General features: G+C 37.3%; 2 protein-coding genes across 2 annotated transcripts; one reads left to right on the top strand and one right to left on the bottom strand.

Annotated features, from left to right (window-relative positions):
- Positions 1 to 149: 149 nt before the first annotated feature.
- On the bottom strand, positions 150 to 10,766 carry LOC145479742 (ras-related protein Rab-21-like). The gene is made up of 8 exons (XM_081458179.1): positions 10,535 to 10,766; positions 9,030 to 9,089; positions 5,462 to 5,517; positions 4,571 to 4,622; positions 3,268 to 3,331; positions 3,096 to 3,150; positions 2,462 to 2,550; positions 150 to 1,605 (listed from the first exon to the last, which is right to left on the bottom strand). Exons 1-8 carry the CDS (start codon positions 10,661 to 10,663, stop codon positions 1,442 to 1,444), a joined length of 669 nt encoding a protein of 222 aa, XP_081314305.1. The 5' UTR covers positions 10,664 to 10,766; the 3' UTR covers positions 150 to 1,441.
- Positions 10,767 to 10,957: 191 nt separating this feature from the next.
- LOC145479736 (T-complex protein 1 subunit beta-like) lies at positions 10,958 to 20,856 on the top strand. Its single transcript, XM_081458173.1, has 17 exons — positions 10,958 to 11,019; positions 11,106 to 11,174; positions 11,449 to 11,514; positions 12,523 to 12,634; positions 13,540 to 13,616; positions 14,875 to 15,114; positions 15,415 to 15,490; positions 15,621 to 15,721; positions 15,865 to 15,930; positions 16,096 to 16,157; positions 16,534 to 16,637; positions 16,752 to 16,843; positions 17,246 to 17,402; positions 18,736 to 18,839; positions 19,241 to 19,340; positions 19,789 to 19,930; positions 20,450 to 20,856. The coding sequence occupies exons 1-17, from the start codon at positions 11,017 to 11,019 to the stop codon at positions 20,478 to 20,480; spliced, it is 1,602 nt and encodes a 533-aa protein (XP_081314299.1). The 5' UTR covers positions 10,958 to 11,016; the 3' UTR covers positions 20,481 to 20,856.
- The last annotated feature ends 403 nt before the right edge of the window (positions 20,857 to 21,259 follow it).

Genomic DNA, 21,259 nt, shown 5'->3' with positions numbered 1-21,259 from the left:
CCCCCCCTTGGCTAGAGGTCTGGATCTGCCACTGTATACGCTCAGGGGTTAAACTCAAGTTGACATAATAGTAACCAGGCTAAAGCTTAACTTTGCTTCAGAACTGATACTTCCAAAATTCCAGCTGACTGTCATCATCTCACGTAATATTACTTTTGTCCTGTAAATTTTATTTCCTAAAAATACATAGTTACTGTGCCTTCGTTATCATGACATTTACTTTGAGGTAATCTTTGCTTACAACATTGTTCAAATTTTTTAGACATTCCAGTATACCAACACTAGTTTATATACTGTACAATTCGCAACTTTACAACAAGAAATACATGTTATTCAATATTCGACATATTCCTTTTGTATTTGCTGCAGCTACCAATACAACATCAATTTATCACATCTTACAGCTGTTAGGATAATTTAGGCAGAAAAGAAATAATGTATTAACTAAACAAAGACCATCCTTCACATTACATAAGTTTCGTTACAAGTACATCTAACAGTTTTTTTTGTGTCAGGCCCAGTTCACGTGTCGTGCTTCTGTTGGGACCAACTTAATCCAGGAATTAAGTTCGACGAAAGCACAGCAGAAGCATAACATCTGAATCAAACTTTTGAATTAAGTTCAGCAAGCAATTAAGTTCAACAAGCTCTGCCGTGCTACACAACTCTGGCAAGGCAGCAATTCAAACGTTGTGCTTTTGCCGTGCCAAACAAAACTCATAAATTATATTAATGTATTTTGCTGGGGTTGCATTCCAGCAGGGAGCTACGATGAGAATTTTATGTGGCTTCAGTAAATCCTGAATTTGGTACGACTTTGGCACAACGTCTGAATCGGAGTCGTGTTTCCGCAGTGCTACAGACGAAGCTAATTGTAATCAAGTCCAGCACGGCAAAAGTCTGAAGTCTGAACTGGCCTAGCCTGTGTCACGGCCACGGCTGTCAGACAGGCTAAGCTGGGCCTAAAGTTACTCAATATATGACTTCTACGACAAGGTTTAAAATAAAACAATATCATGTAATCAGACTAAGAGAAAATGGCCATCATTTTGCAGTTTCATTATAAAAATCCTTTATGACTGCACTTTCTTTTGAAAAGATTATTTATGGCTTTGACCATTTACATAAACCTGCAGACCTTTTAACGGTTTTGTTTTAAAATTCAACATCTAATTTCCGTACAATACAGGTATATCTAATGTGACAAGTAATTAGAATAAAGAGAATACCCAGTAACTGTACCCTGGGAATAAAAGTGCTAACTTTATAATAGGGGAAGACTTACTACTTTCAGAGACATTAGAAGTGGTTACAATCCACTTCTTGCTTGCCATTCATGTAACTACATTTTCTCTTCACAAAGTATAGTTCATTCTGTGTTCTATACTATACAGATTACTCATTAATTATAACCATACAGCTGCAATGCACACCATAAATTCTATGATCCTCCTCCTCCACCGCCGCCACAACAACCTCCTCCACCCTGTCGCTGGGCGGGTTGTTCATCTACTATTACCACATTCTTCCGTCTGTTATTTCCTCTCTCTACCACACCATCACGTGCAACTTTAGCATCACTTTTTTCTTGTCTTTCCAACATTTCTTCAATAGGAAAGAAAAGATCACAGCAAACACACATTATTGGGCATTCTTTAGACAGCACAAAGTAAAAGAGGTGATTACATGAACCTATATATTATACTTTTTGGTTACATACAGCTCATTTTCTATTTTAATGTGGCTAAATGTAATTTAGGCTAAGTTAAACGTGAAACGCGAAGATTGCTGGCCAGCAGTTTCCCTCAGACTGAGTTTGGGGTGGCCGGGAGATTTGTGCAGGGGTGCCTGGATTTGATAGCTCGGCTTTGGATGTCAAATCATTCTGTGTGTTTTTCACTGCTAGACAGTTCTCGTTAAGCTTTTATCCCAGCCTTGGCTTGAGGGTAAGAATGTGGTAAGTATCTTGTGTTTCCACCGTTTTTTTTTTTCAGTGTGATGGTGCCTGGTGGTTGACGCTCACAGGGTTGTCATGGAAACCCTATGTGCTCGGTTTTGTTTGCTCTTGGGCTCCACCATCCTTTCAAGCACCATTCCCCAAGCTCATCATTTGTTGATGAGTTTAATTTTTCTAACAAAAGCAAATCACTGAGACAGAGAGGTGAAAAGTGCAGTGTTATGAAAACATTTCCTTAAATGCAACTTTGTTGGAGGATGGAACTTGGCCATAAATTAAATAAGAGTCATTCCAACAAAATAAGTCATCACTGTATTTTAAAATAACATACATATCACTACTAAAATGTTTACTACACATGTTAATAAGTTTTTGGTTTCAATCAGCAGTTTATATAGTTTCCTTTTTAATCAAATTAATATCAACAATTCTGACTGATGTCATGACTGCATCTAAACATATGATGACCATATTGCATGAAATAAGCTACAAGGGAACACTCACGTTTTGATAGCTCAAAGAACATTTCTTCAATGCCCTTATTAAGTTTTGCTGATGTATGGAAGTGTTTTGCCCCTACTGTCTTGGCATATCTGAAATGGCGAATCACAGAACACCTCTTATAAATAACAAATTACTGGTTTGCATGAGTTGGAGGCTTAAGAGGCAAATGTTTGAAAAAAATCTGAAGGTGGCTTGGGCTTTACATGTATGCTCATCTGTACATTTGCCATCTTCAATATGATAATGCTACAAACATTCTCATGTGTGTGCTGCAGGAGTGGATTAATTCATGCCGTACTTCAGTCAGAAAATATCTTTAATCTTTAATCATTTTTTTACGCGGTAAAAATTCATCAGGTATGATAAATTACAATAAAATGTCTACGATCCTAAACCTAAAATTCTATTCCTAATATTATATTAACTTACAACAATATTCTTAATTCAAGTCACCGGACTTTTAGTCAGGTGATACAACCCTTATTTCCAACAATCACTTGTTATTTTTCGAAGATGTTGACAGTGTCTGGGTCAGCCAATTTTGATTCATAATAATTTAAATATTAATTTTAGTTTGTTCAGTGTCACAAGAAGATACATGTATCTTTAACTACTTAGTCTATAACAAACTTACGCATCTGCCTCTGATGCATCAACATGTCTGTCTTTCTCAAGGTCGATTTTGTTACCTATAATAATTACAATTAAATGGGTTACTTGAAATAATACCTAAAATTGTGGCATACAAAATTAATTTTAGAGTCCATGTTTATCATTCAACAAAACAGAAAAAATCTATTACGTACCTGCTATACAAAGTGCAATATCTTCTCCTAACATTTTCTTTAGCTCTTTGACCCAGTTCTTTACCTAACAAGGTTAGCCAAATAAATTAACTTAAATGTTCATGGACCAAATGCCTGTGAACAGACAATACAGGCCCTGCTAAAAACACATTCACAGACAGTTAGATTGGTCTTCAATTGGGTGTCAAAAGTAATCAGGCAATTACTTTGGTATTGGTTTTGGTTTTACTATGGTTTGAGATTGGCCGAGTAGCCTAAAGGCTGGTTTCCACTAGCGCATAAGCATAAGCTGACATACTCAGACAGGGTAAGATGTTGATAATTAGCACCTTTTGTTTGGGACATTTCCAACAAAAGCCACTAATTATCAGCACTCTACTGCTTCTGCGAATGTCGGCTTATGCATATGCACTAGTGGAAACCAGCCTTAATTGGTACATAATTGGTTTGGTTTTGGTTTTATGACACTCACTTGAAAATCACTCTGACTATAAGATTTATCACAAGCCTATGGTGAGTACCCTGATTTTGATGTCCTCAGCTACACTTCCTGAGCTGGAGACATTTTGCTTAGAGGCGAATGGAATTCTGGAAACCATATTTCATGTAACTGCTGAAAATTATAGCGTGTGTACATCTGTCCCCTTAGGGGAGGGGGGAGATGTAGAAAGGCTACTAAAAATTATGGAAATTAGTAAGATTTATTTTGTAGAAAACAGGAAGAAAAAGATAATGTTTCCTGCCAAAATTGATGAAAACTGCTAAAATGTCATTTCCGGCAGCCATTTTCAACTTTTCTTCTTCCAGTTACCTCGATAAAAGGAGTGTCAGAAAATAACCAATCATAATATGGTGGCTGGCTTTCCTTTAATGGAAGTAACTGGGAGGAGAATGTTCAAATGGTGGTTGTTCAATTTTGAAACATGATCACAGTTTTTGACTGTCTTCTTCAATTTTGTGACGACAAAAATCTGTTTTCTTGCTGTTTTCTATAACTCTTTGTAATTCTTTATTTCAGGTGATCAAATAAAATAGGAATTCTAGCCTTCAGTTCTCCTCCAGGTAGGTCACTATCTGTGTTATAGATGCTTTGCTCTAGATGGTTCTTTTTATTGTACATGAAACATTGTCAGGAGATACATGTGAGTTTTAAAATCAAATTTATAGCTATACATTTGCACTAGAAGAAACAGTTTGTATTACATTCTAATTTACAAAATGATCTTGGTTTTAAAGTAGGATTGCATGTGTACATGATTGTAACTTTTATTGTAACTATCAAATACACTGTAACATGAGTTACCTTGAAAAAGGAGTCTTCATCTGTTATATCATAAACTAGAATTGCACCATTGCTGTAAAGTACAAAAAACACAATTAAATCCTATGTGCAAAACATTATATAAAGATGAACTTTTAAATTAAGATAAAACAGTGGTGTTTTTTCTTAATCTATCATCAATTAAATTCTTCAGGTTTAGTTTTCCTTTCATAAATGTATGTCAAGTGTATTGCATAATTTATTAATAATGGTAATAGGACTGAGTGGAGTCCAATTCGGTCTGTAATCATACGAGTGATTAACAAAATCGGACGACCGCAAAGCGGGGGTCTGATTTGTTAATCACGAGTATGATTACAGACTGAATTGGATGACACGATGTCCTGTTACCAATTAATCAAAACAATTACAATTTCCCACAAAAGTGAAAGTTTCATTTGGTAAAGAGCTTTTTATTGTCATTTTAAATATCATATTATAAAATGCGGAAAACAGTCACCAGAGACTAAACCTCCAAAATTTTACAAAGTCAGTCTCAGTCAGTGGTTACTATAGTGATTGTAATCAATGTTTTGATTGGTGGATTTAGTGGAGAGGACTTAAAATGATTGGCTCATGTAACTGTCCGATTACAGGTGTCCAATTACAGCCAACTGTCCAATTACAACTTTGCAGATTAATTAGAGCAAAATACAGCAGTTTATGCACCAATCACATCTGAGGAAATTGTAATTGTTATGATTAATTATATTATCAAGTGTCATGTCACGTAAACTTATGTCACAATTTGAGTGGAGAAAAATTGTTGTGTACTGTAACAGTAGTTGTAAGTGTTAGTTGCTAAGTCATCTACATTACTAAGATATATAAAAGTGAGATTCATGTACACGTAGTTGATTGTTATAATCCTACCTATCTCTATAGTAAATAGGTCCTAAGGCATGAAATCTTTCCTGGCCGGCTGTGTCCTGTAAAATTTGATGGTATTATTTAATACACATATGAGGTATCAGAATCAGGTGTTCCATTTGACCATAACTACAAAGCACTTAATATTCTTAAAGGAGAAGGTCACTCCAAAAACCGTGTATTTTTTTCCATCACCAATAAAAAGTTCACATTGAGTTGAGTTACTCACCGTTGTTTTCGCTTCTGAAGTGGATGCGATTCCAATGAAAAAGAAGTGAAAAGTTCGACACTGGGAGCTGCCATTTTGAAAGGATCTTGAAGGCCAGGCCGCATATCCATGACGTCATTCCCTCCGAGAGTGTGTTCGTTCTTTTGAGCTTTAGTATGGCTGCTCTTGAAGCCAGAACGTGCTAGTGATTCCACGGGAGATAATAATCAAGTTGAATTGAATGATCGGTTGGAAAATGCTGTGGTGTACTTGGGAGAGATGTGCAACCATACCGACGCAAAGAGAATGTGTTTGTTGCCGAGAACAGCCGGAGTAGGTCACAGAGATGAAAGGTACATTTTGCAGTACAATTGCAATGGACACACTTAGTGGAAGAGGAGGTTTATTTTTAATTGTAAATTGCTCTCAGAATTGATCTAGTGGCTTAAATAAATCCCCAGTTTAGTGCTTTTGATCTGATTTGTCTTCATTTTTATGTTACTGGCGGTCCAATGCGGAGGGAGTTCAAACTGACGAGTTTTCAATGGTGTGTTTAAATCGGGCGGATGCTTTCCACCTCACAAGTGTATGTTTTTATTTATAAGATTTGGATACTTTTTGCCCATGCTCATACGTGTTTGCCAGGTTTCTTTACACTTATGGACTACGTGGACTCTTGTGAAATACGCAGTGACTTTACATGTAAGATGCAAAGTGAAATCAACATCTTTGACGTGAAATGTGAAATTGACGACATTCCTTATCAGTACCTAAGGGTTTTTTGAGAGAATTGTTATTTGTCTCAGTGTTGGAAAGCTAAGCATATGTAATAAATTTTGGGTAGAAGAAAAAAGTATATACAACTTTCACATGCGTAAACCAGCGGAAGGAAAATTGACTCTGCGAGTGTGTTTTTCGTATCGCATGTGTCGTGTTTACTGGCATTGTTACTTGACAAAGCATGCAGTAAGATTATGGCTTCATTTTTTTACAGTAGCACAGCTTTTATTAGCAACTGTAATTCCCAAAAATAATGTGAATGAAATAAAAAAACGTCCTTAATTAATGATGAATTGTGTTGATAAAATTGAAAACAAATTTCAACACATTTAGACAAAATATTATTTACATGCGGATATGGGATTTCACTATAGCAGGACTTGTTATCGGTAATTGTCGATATTTTGATAGGACTGATGTACAATTAACTACTCCTTCCGATGTGTTTCAAATCAAATTAGACAGCATGTAAAATTTGTAAGTATTTAAATTCATCCCTAGCTGTCAAGGCCGATTATTAAACACGCTCTAAGTTTTCAGCTCACACAAAAGATTTATAATCGAAAAATTGCTTTTTCGATAAAAGAAAACCAAAGCAGGTTAGTCTGACATGTAATTTCAAAGAAATCTGCAGGGCATTTGAACTTCCCACAGCACCCTAAGAAATTTAATAAATTCACCCAAAAAAATGCATGCAGTCGCTATGCATCAATGAACGTGAAAACACGAAAACCCTTGCGCTAGTCTACGAAAAATAATGAATCAAAGCTTGCAACATGGAAGCTTTTTTATAAATGCTGGTAAGACTGGTAAATGAAGAATAGAATTTCATTCAGCCATTTTCCCTGTTATTATAGGAAAAAAAGCGGCAAACTCATATATACATGCAAAACCCGTGATTCACACTGTTTTAGGGTCTTTTCGTGAAAAGCCTGAAGGGTTGAAAATTTTTGGCGACTAAAAGACTTGTGCTGGTGACCAAACCTGAAAACTCAGGGGCCAGCTGGCCCCAAGGTTTTTTCTTGAAATTCGAGTCCCCGTCCAGCAAGGAGCTTCAATTTCTTGCACAGAAATAATATTTACCAAATCAAGTCAACAACAGTTCTGCCGAGCAAAAATATTTTTAACAAATGAAAAGTATAACTGATAGCTACCTCTTTTCGTTCCTTGCGATGTGCTGTTCGCTTGCAATGCATGCCTTTACAGAGGCCTTCCGTTGAAAAATTGTCGGAAAACATTTTTCAATGACCTACTTCTTGTGTTTCCACCCACAAGCTCAAATCGGCATTCAGTTTTGAAACAGTTGTCTGTGAAATGCTTGTTGCACACATACACATTTTTGAGTTTTTTTGGCATGAATCTCTCATCCCGATGTAGCTGTTCGAACCACTTCTTTGGCAATTTTTTGTTCTTTGCAGGCAAATTAAGGAAAGTTACTCCTCTTTCCCTAACCTTTTCAGTTCGGGTTTTACAGCCCAGGGCTCAACATTTTAGCTCACAACTGAATAAACAAATTTAGAACAGAAAAGGAGAGCTTTAGCCTTTGAGCTTCGTGCCAATTCAGACTGAATGACGTCACGCATATGTCGCCTGGCCTTCAAGATCCTTTCAAAATGGCGGCTGCCAGTGTCGAACTTTTCACTTCTTTTTCATTGGAATCGCATCCACTTCAGAAGCTAAAGCAACAGTGAGTAACTCAACCTAATGTGAACTTTTCATTGGTGATGGAAAAAAATATGTACACAGTTTTTGGAGTGACCTACTCTTTTAAGTGTGTGTTGTATCTCAGGAGTTGAACACTGAGCAGGTCACTTAGCTATTTTATTAACTTAACGTTGATGAAAGTAAACTTACTGAGCACTACAGCTGCATTAATTCATGAATAAATTACATGTAAATGAAAAACATTCCCTAATCCCATGGGGAGCCAAGGTACCTTAATATCCTATTGAGATTAAAGTACATTTTTCATTTATTAATTTATTCATGTATTTTTTGTTGCCATGCTTCCTCCAAAAGCATAACTCCCTACTCTGCTACAATTTTTACAACCCAAAATCCCTCTTTGTTGTGGCAAAGGACAAATGCTTGAAATGCCAGCTTAAAAACTCACTATGGTGGTTGACTTACTTGTACTTGTGAAACAATTTCTTTCAACAATAACTTTGCTTATTTACAAAGTGTAAAAAAAAAAAAAAAATACATAAATAACTAGACTCCTTAAGAATAGACAAACATGCCTACTTATATCCAGTTTGACTGTAAAGAGTACAATCTTCCTTAGCTCTTAGGATAGGATGTTAGTCCATCGCAGGCTGTCTGTTAGTCTCAGCAGTTCAACACTACGCATTGCTGCACATGGGTGAAGAAACAAGGGCATGAACCATGGGCTGAACCATCAGTCCTCATGTTTTAAGTGTCCTGTACCACAAACCACTGAACCACAACAGTTTGACCATACTGCCCATACTGTAACTTGATTACCTAATTTTAAATCAACTGGCTTGCCTATATTGCAATATTGACTCGCTGATTATCTATATTTATACTGTAGACATTTATTCTTCAAATCAACTGACTTACCCAAATTGCAATGTTGACTCGCTGATTATCTATATTTAGTCGTTTATTCAAGAATGATGCCTGAAACAAACAAAGGAACAAACAAAGAAGAACTTGTATCAGTACTGTTTGCAAAGATGTCTGTAGGAGTTCTGCCCTCATAATCCTGGAGAGAATTTTAAAGAAACTTGAAGTCCGAACACAACCACCCTGTTACAGTTTGGATTGATTAATTTTAAGAAATAGAAAACATGTACTGTGTTTCTATCAAGCAATACAAACATGAGTGAAAGTTTTGGAGAACGAGAAATGTTGTGGGAACACTAGCCATAAGGCAATTACTTGCACATTTTTTTCGAGTTCTCTCAAACTTTCACAACTGTTTCTATGCATGCCTTCGGCCTCATCAACTATCACCTCATAGAAATCGAGAGCGAATAATCTAATATTGTTAAATAGAAACATGATTCTAAACCAATCAGCACACATATTTTCTTTGGGCCATTTTCTAAACCCTGTTAGTATCTATCTAACAATAACAGGACAATTTAGTTTCCAATCTCATCCCAAGTGCAGTGCAGGTGTGGAGACTACTTAAATGTGTGGTGTACGGTACAACTTGACAATATACACAACAAGGAAAATAAATAAAAAAGGGAAACAGGAAAGCAGTTATTCAAAAAAAATGGAGTCTCAGTGCAGTTTTCTATTTTGCAACATTGGGTAGTAGAGCATTAAATCCCTATTTGGCCGTGGGAAGTACTGTCATGATAAGTGTCCCGGGCTGTAGGGCTGAGTTGAATAAATTGAGACAGGTGTTGTCTTGTATCCTTATTGTTTGTTTACTGGAACATTCAGATATCTTTGAATCTGTACCACTGATTTACAAGGGGTCATAAAAGTGTAACTTACAACTACAAGCAGAGTGAAACTGGACACCAACCTAAACAAAGTAATTAATGTTTCTCCAATCAATTGAAAAAGGCATGCTGACACCCAGTCACAAACAGATTAAAGAAAATCATTTAGTGACCACTAAGTAATTTGTATTTCAGACTCTCGCAAATTCACTCAAATATTCCAGAGAAACATATATTTTCACAAGTGAGATTACTGTCAAAATTTAAGACTTCTCCTAAGGGAAAGTTTGTTTTGGGATGACGTATATAGCTAATTGGAGCTTCATGAAGCAATGTGTGATGAACATAAGCTTACATTTGTACAATATTGACTTGAATTTCTCGATAATGTACAGTTTTCAATAATTATTCCATTATAAGCTCGGGAAATTGTAACGCTGTTAATCGCTCATCTATTTAATTTACACGAAACGTGGGAAATTATAACAAGTTAGCTTAATTCCCCAAAACAACATCAGTTTGGCGATTTAATCAGTGTTCCGTAAGAAATGACTTGGCAATATAAATGAATCAACTATTTCCACCAAGCATACAATCTTATTTATCGCTAGGTGTGATTGTCTCGTGATGAGGCATATGCTTCATCAAAAACGGCGAATCACTTACTTGCAACGTAGTTAAATGTTTATCGTTGAACTTGTCTTGTACATAACGAAGCATGAGGGAAGTTTTCCCAACGCAGCCCTCTCCTAACAGAACCACTTTGAACTGGTTTTTCCGCGACGCCCCAGCCATCAGTAAGATTTTTTATCAGTTCGCAAGCTTAACTCTTCACCAGATGCGCAACGCAAGAGGATTTTTTGCTGTCTCGAGGTTATTTCAGCTAGGTGCCGGACGCCATTTTCAGTCTTAAAACACTGAAATCATCCTCGTGACATTGACGTCAACTTGCCGATCGTGACGGAAATAAGTTCGTTGTGCTTCGGAGAAAACTCGTAAGGAAAAGCGTACCTTTTGCTACAATTCGATTTGGCTTACATGAGTCGACAATGCAATTCGTTTCTTCGCTGATCGCAGGCTCAACAGGTAAACCTTCAAAGTTTGAAAGAAGGGAGATCACACGTGTTTGAGTGGAAAATTGTACAAAAATGGTAATTTTTCTCTTTAATGGTATTTAAACAGTGTACAGAACCAGACTAATAACATGTTTAATTTGGATATCAACTTTTTTGGCCAGGTTTCACTCAACCCAGTTCAGATTCTCAACCAAGGTGCGGAAGAGGAGCGAGCGGAGACAGCTCGTCTTGTGAGTGCAGAAAACATTTTTTGTTGGAAATTTAGCTCGTTTCTTTTCATTTGCTGTCATGGCTTCCCTAAAGTCGTTTCTCTGAGGTTACTCTATGTCTTTCTTTGAAGCTTTTCACCTAAAAAGACGACGCTGCTGTTCTTTTCTCTTGAGAAGCTTGTTTGCAAATCGAATCTGTCACACCCAGTTTTTACTCTTAATTGTCGAATTCCTGACAGATTGAAAAGTGTACAGATTTGATCTAAGTGTTTGCCTTTTAATTCTGTACTTTCAGTCGTCTTTTGTTGGTGCCATTGCCATAGGAGACCTCATCAAGAGCACTCTTGGTCCAAAAGGAATGGTAAAGATTTCTATATATATTATAACTTATTTATTTTTATTACCACTGACTTAGTAGTTCAGAGTGTATTTTTACGAGAACTGTAGAAATTCTCGCACGCGCATTGGCTAATTTTCTTTGTCAATAAGTGGCCAGACACATGAATTTAAAATTTATGCAATGCATCAACAAGCAAGAGTAGGCAATTTGACAATTTGTTATTGTAAAAAAAAACATTGACGTCAGTTTTTCATGCATCTGTCCTGTTATTGACCATGAATTTCGTCCTAACATTGTCAAAGCAGTCTGCGGATCCACTCAGCTATCGCCTCATGGATCCACAGTACTTTGACAATATTATGATGAAATTTTTGATCAATCACAGGACAGACGCATGAAATTGACATCAATTTGTTAAGTAGCTGGTGTGATGAATCACACTGCTGCCTGACCCTGGTTTCCGTGACATGTAGTGAATAAAAGTGTTCAACATCTAAATTGTCTCTGGATTGCTTGCATATTCATTATCCCCCTCCCCCCCTCCCCCTCCCCCTCCCCCCCCCCCCAAAAAAAAAATTCCCTTCCTCCTCTTTCAGGGTTGCTGCAGGTCAGGAAATGGTCAGGGAAAAAATTCTTCAAGGTCAGGGAAAAGTCAGGAAATTTTATTTTGAGTCAGAGAAATTGATATTTTGACGAAAAGTAAGGAAAATTGAAAGAATTTTAGCACGGCTGATTTAATATCATTGAAGGATGGAGTCAATGTGATCTCAATAATATTTTTCCTTAATGAAGAAGGAAAATTTGTTGAAAACTTATCAGTCTTAATGAACAAGTGGGAAGGATGGCTGCAAAATGAGGCTAGAAGCTGCTACTATATCTGACTTTTTGTATTATTGTCAGGTTAAGAGCTATGGCTTGCAGGCTGCCATTTCAACTAATGATGTTCTAATGCTAACCGTATTGAAAGTCTGTGGAGATGAAACAATGATATGCATTGTCAGGTTATTGTATTTCTTAATGCCTTTCTAGGACAAAATCCTACAGTCATTTAGCAAGAATGAAGAAATTCAAGTAACCAATGATGGTGCAACAATTCTTAAATCTATTGGCGTTGACAATCCAGCTGCTAAAATCCTTGTAGGTAAGAACAGCAAGTATTTCTAAATGGATTATAATTCACTATAAGGAAGAGGATACCCCTGTAGATGTGCAGGGAACACATGTAGAATACCCGCACAAAAACAGAAGGGCTAACCAGAACTCTTTAATCAAGAGGCAATGTGAAGCAGTAGGAACTATTGTCATTCAATAAGGTGCAGATAAGTGTTGTAAAATTTAGGCAGATACCATCTCTCAGCTGTAGCTTTTACAGCTACAGCAATGACCATAATGTTGATATTGAACTGGAAAAGAAAATATTATTGTTATTGTTACTGCTACTGCTGCTGCTGTTAGTGCATTTTAAGCAAAGATTGGTTTTCACCATGAATTTAGAGTTGCCTGCATGCATTTTTGTTGTTTTACCACTGAATATAATATTATTCCTCATAATCTAAAGGTCACATAGCAAGTTTTGAATGTAGAGATCAAACATACATATAAAAAACGTAGCATAAGTTTAAAGATGCTGTTGCCTTAGGCACATTTTTGTGCAACTTGCATCATAATTTTGTTGCAACTCAAATTGCAAGTAAACGAGAAATTGCTCAGTGTATACAGCTCAAAATGAAGAGGTATTGCAGCAATGTTTTTGTTACAGGTACAGCAAGGACAGAAGCAGAATTAAGTAGTACCTTTTGTAATAATCACAGCCACACTGCAACCTATCTTTTATACACTCATTAAACAAGGAGTGTTACACTAAGCAGCTTTGCTCATAACAGAAAATAGTCAGTATGCAGCTTTTTTATGATTCTGATCTCAGAGTTTTCTTGCCATTTTTAACTTGCATGATACTGCAATGTATAAGTAGATAAATGTTGATAGAACTTTGTGTGATGCCAAATGTTCAGTCAACATATTTTTCATTGTTTTCTTTGCTTCAAGAGCTGTCAAAGGTTCAGGACAATGAAGTTGGTGATGGTACAACAAGTGTGACAGTTTTAGCTTGTGAATTACTCAGGGTATGGTAACATGACATTTCACTGTATACCAATTTATTTACACTATTGCGCCGCCTGTTTATGTACTGTCAAATCCCTTAAATTCAGAGAGCAAAGGGCAGACTGTTTGTTTTATGGAAGTGTCCATTTTTGTTCATAGAGGTACGGAATATATGAATGCTGGGTTCTCTGGGACTTAAAGTGAACCGTCCATAATATAGAGCTGTCTTATATCAAATAGAGCTTTTGGATTTCTTGTTTTTTTTTTCTAAGAAGTATGCCTAACTATACCAGCATATACGTCAAACCCTTCATTATTCAAGCCTGATGTGGTCAAAACAATTATTGCAGCTCCAAAAGACATACTCATTGGTGACATGCATATCATCTGTAGATTATTTAAGAATTGGTTCATGCTTAGCGTGCGCATATCGAGTTATGGATGCACGCAGGAGTTTGGAGAGCACAAAAGAAGCGTAACAGTTGCTTGAGGCAACAGCCGAGAGCAACTGTAGCTTCTTGAGTGCTCTCCAAACTTCCCAAGTGCATCCATAACTCGATATACGCACAGCTAAAAGCGTGAACCAATTCTTTTATAACATGACGACAACAACTTGGGTGCTAAAACATGTTTTATTCGTGATTGACTACAAAGTTCTCACAATTCATGGTGAAGAAAAATAAAGATCATCAGGATCCTAACACGCCACAATCAGTTGAGCAACGGTTGAGCAAAAACGCTTAACCTGGTTTCTAAAACTGTCAACGAAAAACTCGCTTCTTCGAATTAATTATAATGAAAATGTAGGCAGACAAAGTCAAAACTACTCGATCAAAATGTAGACAAACAAAGTCAAAATACTCACGTTTAAGTAAACATCTTAGCTTGGCAAAAGTCAAAGGCTCGAAGTACATGTAGAGTTTGGATTGTTCAGAATAATCTTCACATTGCCAAAACTTAAACAAAAGGAACTTGCACCAAACTCAACAGAAATTTTGCAGCTAAATTGAAACTGCACACGTCATCTTATACATGCACGGCCATGCGCACATAGAGATTTGGTTCATGATGGCTCAATAGGAATTAGATAGGACTAGGACGCTCGCTATGTTATAAAGCTTAATGTCCATGTGGGAGAGTAGAAACTCCCCATGCCTGATAGCATATTTTGCACGTGTACAGTCATGTATTTAATTCTTAGAGTAAAGCTTAGCTACTTCTCTCCTGTTATTTTTCTGTCGCCAACATTTTCTTCCACCTCCTTTCACTGTACTCCAGGAGGCTGAAAAGCTTGTGTCATGCAAGGTACATCCCCAGATTATTGTGTCAGGATGGCGGAAGTCCGTGCATGTTGCTCAACAAGCTCTGGAGGCTGCAGCAGTTGATCACAGTAGTGATGAGCAGAAGTTTAAGGAAGACTTGATGAACATCGCCAGGACAACACTCAGTTCCAAAATATTGATGCAGCATAGAGATCATTTTGCAAATCTTGCTGTTGAAGCAGTGTTAAGGCTCAAGGTAAAAGAGATCTACTGTACTTCTAAATTTATTACAATACATTCATCTGTGACTATTTAAGCCTTCAGTTGATGAATAAACTTTTTCCAGTAGTAGGAGTTTGTAATGAGAATACTCAGGGGAAAAAAATTGGTTTGTTTAATATCATATACAATATACAGTTTAATCTATTTAGTACAGTGTATATACACCATTAAACATCACAGCTTATCATTATTGTAGTAACAACTTTTGTCTGATGCTTGTTTAGAACGTTTTTCTCTATTGTGTGTAAAACTGTTGTTTGGTCACTGCTTTCAGGGCAGTGGAAACTTGGATGCTATTCAGATTATCAAGAAACTAGGTGGAAATCTCGTTGACTCATACCTGGATGAAGGTACATTGTAGCTTGATCTTTACATAGAGGAAGTAGAGTAGTCATAAACTAAGTTGACTGTACTTCATCCATTTTCATTAAATTCCAGTTTTCCAATCAACTGACCATGCTTTTCCTTTAATTAAAACAGGATTCTTACTGGATAAGAAGATTGGTGTAAATCAACCAAAAAAGATAGAAAATGCCAAGATTCTAATTGCTAACACAGGGATGGACACAGATAAAATCAAGGTGAGTTTTAAAGGCATTTATGTGGAACCTACCCACTCACTTAAATTAATTACTTAAGCATGGAACAGTTTTCACAGGGTTGTCACAGGATTGACTGTGCACTTCAAATACACATTTTAATGTTCAGTTCCATCTTTCAAAAGGTATTTGGTTCCAGAGTTCGAGTGGAGTCTACTGCAAAGATAGCAGAATTAGAGCTTGCAGAAAAGGTTTGCTTTCTAATTTACAGCTGTCTTTTTTAACACCTTGGTTATGTAATCCTTATGGCTATTGTTCCTCATTGTGTTAATTCTTCCTTTTTGCTTTAATCTCATTTTGAATTTTTCATAGAAATTGAAGACAAACTAATGACTGTTTTCATTGTCCATGTATAGCAAAAGATGAAAGAAAAAGTGGAAATGATACTTAAACACAATATCAATTGTTTTATCAATAGGTGAGTTTTTGAACTACCTTTAACTTCAATAATTATTATGTACATGTGGACAAACAATGTATTTTCTGTTGTTTTAATGGTTTGTTTTGTTGTTGTTGTTGTTGTTGTTTCTTTTATCAGAGATATAATAATCATGTATATAGCTTTTTTATCACATAAATTTCTCTTATTATTGTAATAGTTGTAATTTTTTTAGGTAGGTGTCCACAATTAGTAGAGGGGACGCTTCCCCTCAGCTAAACATTTTAGACACGGTAATAAAGTGCTTTATTTTATTTATTTATTTTATTATACATGACCAACAAAGGGGACATACCGTTAAGTGTATTATAAAGTTCACATACTGATTGTAATTTTATTTCAAAAACCATTTCAGACAACTCATCTATAATTACCCAGAGCAGTTGTTTGCTGATGCTGGTGTTATGGCCATTGAACACGCTGACTTTGAAGGTGTTGAAAGATTAGCTTTGGTTCTAGGTATGTTCCATCAATCCACATAGATAGAAGCATTTCAGAGGTACAATGTGATTTAACTTCAAATTTTGAGGGTCAAAGTTTTCTTTTAATTGATATTTATTGCTGCATGTGTAGGTGGAGAAATTGTATCAACATTTGGCCGGCCTGAGCTTGTGAGACTTGGCGAGTGTAAATTGATTGAGGAAGTTATGATCGGTGAGGACAAGGTGAGTTTCTGGGAATGGATGTCGTTTTGCTTTGTGTTATTTTATTTTGTGCCTGTAAGATTTGCGGAAGTTTGTTTCTTTATTGATATCACTTGTGAAACTAATCTATTTCCATTCTTGTCGTCACTAGCAATCCTTGCTTTCCTGTATTTTTCTGACATTAGTCCAGTACATGTAATTTTTGAAACTACACTGTCATGTTTTAATTTGTATTGCTGGAAAATACATCCCTTTGTTTGTTTGTGCTCTTGCGATCTTGCTTCCCATCCCTTACTCAAGTGCAACCTAGTCCCCAAGGTTTCCCACACCCAAGACAGACCGGGCAATGGCATATGCACGTAATCAAATGATGTAGTAATTTTGTGTTTCAATCACTTTTGATATTTATTTTCTTTATTGTAGTTGTTGCATTTTTCTGGCTGCAAACTTAATGAGGCATGCACCATTGTAATCAGGGGAGCCACACAGCAGATCCTTGATGAAGCTGACCGTTCACTTCATGATGCACTGTGTGTGCTCACACAGACAGTCAAGGAAACAAGAACAGTGTGTGGTGGAGGTACGGCAACTCGATGCAGACCCTTAATTATTAACAGTATGGATATAACAAAACAGCAGTGTGACCAACTGTTTAGGGTGCCGTTCTGACCACTGGCTGCTGTTGTTCTTGGTAGTCCCAAGTTCAATTCCTCTGTCACACTTCTAAAAAGCCAACTGTTCTGCCTCCTGCTAGTCTCCTCTGCAGCCGTTTTTTGGGATGTCAAGCAACGCTCCCCCAAAGAAACGGCTGCTCACATCCGAACAACATTCTTTTCCTTTTGTGTTTGTGGTTTGTTTGCGCTCCGTTGAACAGACCAATCACATAATAGCAAAGTGTGAATGACGAAAGCTTTCGCGCGAAATGGCCTGCGGTGCGAACACGCGAGGGATTTCTGGCTTTTGTTTCACGCCGCACGTCGCCAAAAATAGGCGGTGTTCGCAGGCTACCATCATGACGGACGAAAAAAAAAAGGTAAATGAAAGCCCTAAGTACAAGTGCTTCATGCGCTCATCGCTATGTTCAGCTAATGAGAGAATATATATTTTCTGGAAATGTCAAATTGTAAGCGTCAATCAAGGGCTAAACGCTTCCTACAGATTGAAATCAGGAGGAAAGAGGACAAAGAGCGGCATTCAGAACTCGCTGTCAACAAATCGAGCGAAGCTACTTGATTTTCTGATTCCGTTATTAAGTTAAAATAGATATCTTACTTCTCGACAATAATTTTTTGAGCTGAAAGCTTCTAATAATTAGCTTGAACTTTGAAGAGTCTTCAGCTACATAGAAAGCTCATTCAAGCATCGCCGGTATTTTTCGGCGTCCCTAACAAAAGCCGGAAATCTGTATGTTTATTTGTAACGTCTCCCATGACGGAATACAAAGATAAAAAACATTCCCTGATTGGACAAGTTTCAAAGGGTGAATTTGGCGCGAAAACGTTCTTGAAAATGGAACGGAAACGGTGATTGGCTAATTTCGTGAAAGGAATGTTGTTCAGATGTGAGCAGCCGTTTCTTCGGGGGGAGCGTTGCGTGACATCCCAAAAAACGGCTACGGAGGAGACTAGCCTCCTGCGAGTTGGGATTTTTAACCATGTTTATGTTCATTTACATTTTTTTTTTCATAATTTGTTTGTTTCCTTTGGTCTTGAAAAGCCCATTGGGGGAGTGGTCAATTAAGATGTTTATTTTATTTAAAACTACCTGGAAATTGGAAATAGAGTTTTGTGAACTGATTTTGAGCACAGAAAAGGATGATGTTTAGCTGTGGTTTTATCACATCATTGAATAGTGATGATTGCAGTGCTTGTTTGAGTACTTTTCAACGTTTTTTTTTTCTTTTGTCTGATCAGGTGCTTCAGAAATGTTGATGGCCAATGCAGTATCGCAGCTTGCTGCTAAGACACCGGGGAAAGAAGCTGCAGCTATGGAGGCCTTTGCAGCTGCCCTGAGACAGGTACAAGTCAAGCCTGCAAACGGGTTCTCAGGGAGCCCGAACACAGCGAGGGAACCTCCCCTGTCCCACCCCAATCGCTTGGCTCTCCAAATTCTTCAGTTTCACACTCGTCTGCTCGCTCCGCTTGCCAATTTTTTTACAAGTCTAGGCTAGTACAAGTCAAACTGTATCACTATCTGCATGTACCTGCATGATAAGAATGCCAGAACTTTGATACTGATTGTTACTTAACAACATATAACCCCGCAGTTACACTCCTTGGCCCTTTATCCAAACATCTCATCTGTGTGGCGTGGGTAGAACTGTGTTCCACACTTTTAACATCATTTTTTACTGGGAAGTTTACAATATTGTTTACAGAGCAAGTGTTGATATATTCTTTATGTGTATTTTCTCTTCAGCTACCCACCATCATTGCAGATAATGCAGGTTACGACAGCGCTGATTTGGTCGCTAAACTTCGAGCTGCTCATACGGAAGGAAAGAAAACCTATGGACTGGGTAAACAATTTGTTACACAAAACTTGAGCATTTGTTAGCAGTGTGATTCATTTTACCGTAATGAGCTCTCAAGACTTGTAGCAACAACAGAAAAAATTGTAGTAAAGCACCTTCGCCGTGTTTATTTATGTTATGGAAGATCAACACTATTTTAATTTATTTTCCAATCTATCTGATGTGCAGCAGTTTTGCTGTTAGTAAATGGGTATATTTGCTTTTAGTTTTTGTATCTTCTCTCTTTCCCATGTGTTAGTTCGATGTAAATTATGTTACTTTTGTTTTCTCCTTTGCTTTCCTTTACCTCTGATTAACCAGCAGTCAGCTCAAAAGCGTGTATTTCTTATTTGTATAACCTACATTATTTTTCTACTGTTTCTGTATTTTTTTTTTTCCTCCGTAGTCAAAGCAGTATAAATAAAATAGTGTGATTTTGTTTGATTGATTTTAGACATGACTCACGGCCGTATCGGAGACATGGTTGAGATGGGCGTGACCGAGTCGTACCAGGTCAAGAAACAAGTCCTAACATCAGCGGCTGAGGCAGCGGAGATGATTGTAAGAGTCGATAACATCGTGAAGGCTGCTCCACGGTAAGAAACTGGTCTGTCTGGCGCTAGGTTGATCACTAGCGCCCAGAAGACTTCCTTGTACACACCCTTGTGCTCTTTTATGCTGGTGGCCGGTAAGGCAGTCCGAGTTCAAGTGAAATTGAACCTTATGGAGGTGTCATCAGGAATAACAAAAATTATTGTGTGCACTTTCGCTAAACGATTGTGTTTACTTGTACTGTATTTGAGGCTGATGTGATACCTGATCTATAGTACACCACGAACTGCAACTAAGAGTCCTGGCTTTTGTCACTAAGTCGTGCTACCTTCAGTTAGTTTTCAATCTGTAAGTACAAAACATTTCTCTTCAAGAGAAAGGAAACTACAGATTGGCAAATCAGTAAGATGAAGAAAACATTAAGGGTGTTCATAAGCCAAAAAGGAACGAAAATTTTTGAGATCGTGGGAGCTCGAGAAGGATTTTGAATATGTGCCAGTGGACGCTCAAACTGGTGTTTGTAGCCCCTTTCTAATGAAGGTTTTCTTTGTTTTTATTCACAGGCCCAGGCGAGATGACCATCCTCACCCATAGATATCAAGATGTAGCGGAATGGAGTTTTCTGAAACCACAGCATGCAGACTAAATTATATCTCTTGTGCAGACAAATTATTTGCGTTGCAATTCCGTTTTGCAGGGAAAACAAAGCAAATTGGAGGCACAGAAAGTTCCCTTCACTCTGGTCTTTCGTAAAAAGAGCAGCTGTAGTATTTCCGAATCATTACGCGGAGTGAGTCACAGCTGTAAAGACTGAGAGAGAACATTTTTATTAGACTAGTTTCCTTGTGTGAAAGGTTTGCACGAGCTTTGCATTATAATCAACTCACTGCCGACCAGAATGCTTCATGGCTGTCACTTGAGATGACATCACGGAGTGTAGTCAAAAAATAAAGCTCTAATCAAATCAACATGATTGATTCAGTAATATATGGTATCCTGCGAAAACGATTTCCAACCATGCCACCATAAACGTACAATACATGCGAAAGAAAATCTTCCCTGTACAAAAAAGCTGGTCAAAACAGTTCAATTTTTGCCGGATTTATTTCCTCCCGCCCCAACTAACTGCTCCTGGGTCACCGAGGAAGGTTAAATCGCTCTCTTTCGTTCTTCGCCTGTGAGACTATATGTCTAAAAATCAACTGGAACGCCAAGACAACTGTTTTCAGAGCTCAGATGTGATTAGGCCAGTTTCGATATACTTAACATACTAACATTCTAACATGGCGTCGTGGCATGGGGGACTAAAACATAAGAAGTCACATTGAGTTTCAGGTATGAATGAACTATTCTTTTGTTTTAGACCTAGGTCT

This window comes from Orbicella franksi, chromosome 2, assembly GCF_964199315.1.
Source record: "Orbicella franksi chromosome 2, jaOrbFran1.1, whole genome shotgun sequence".
Lineage (NCBI taxonomy): Eukaryota > Metazoa > Cnidaria > Anthozoa > Scleractinia > Merulinidae > Orbicella > Orbicella franksi.
This window is presented reverse-complemented; position numbering and strand designations above follow the sequence as displayed.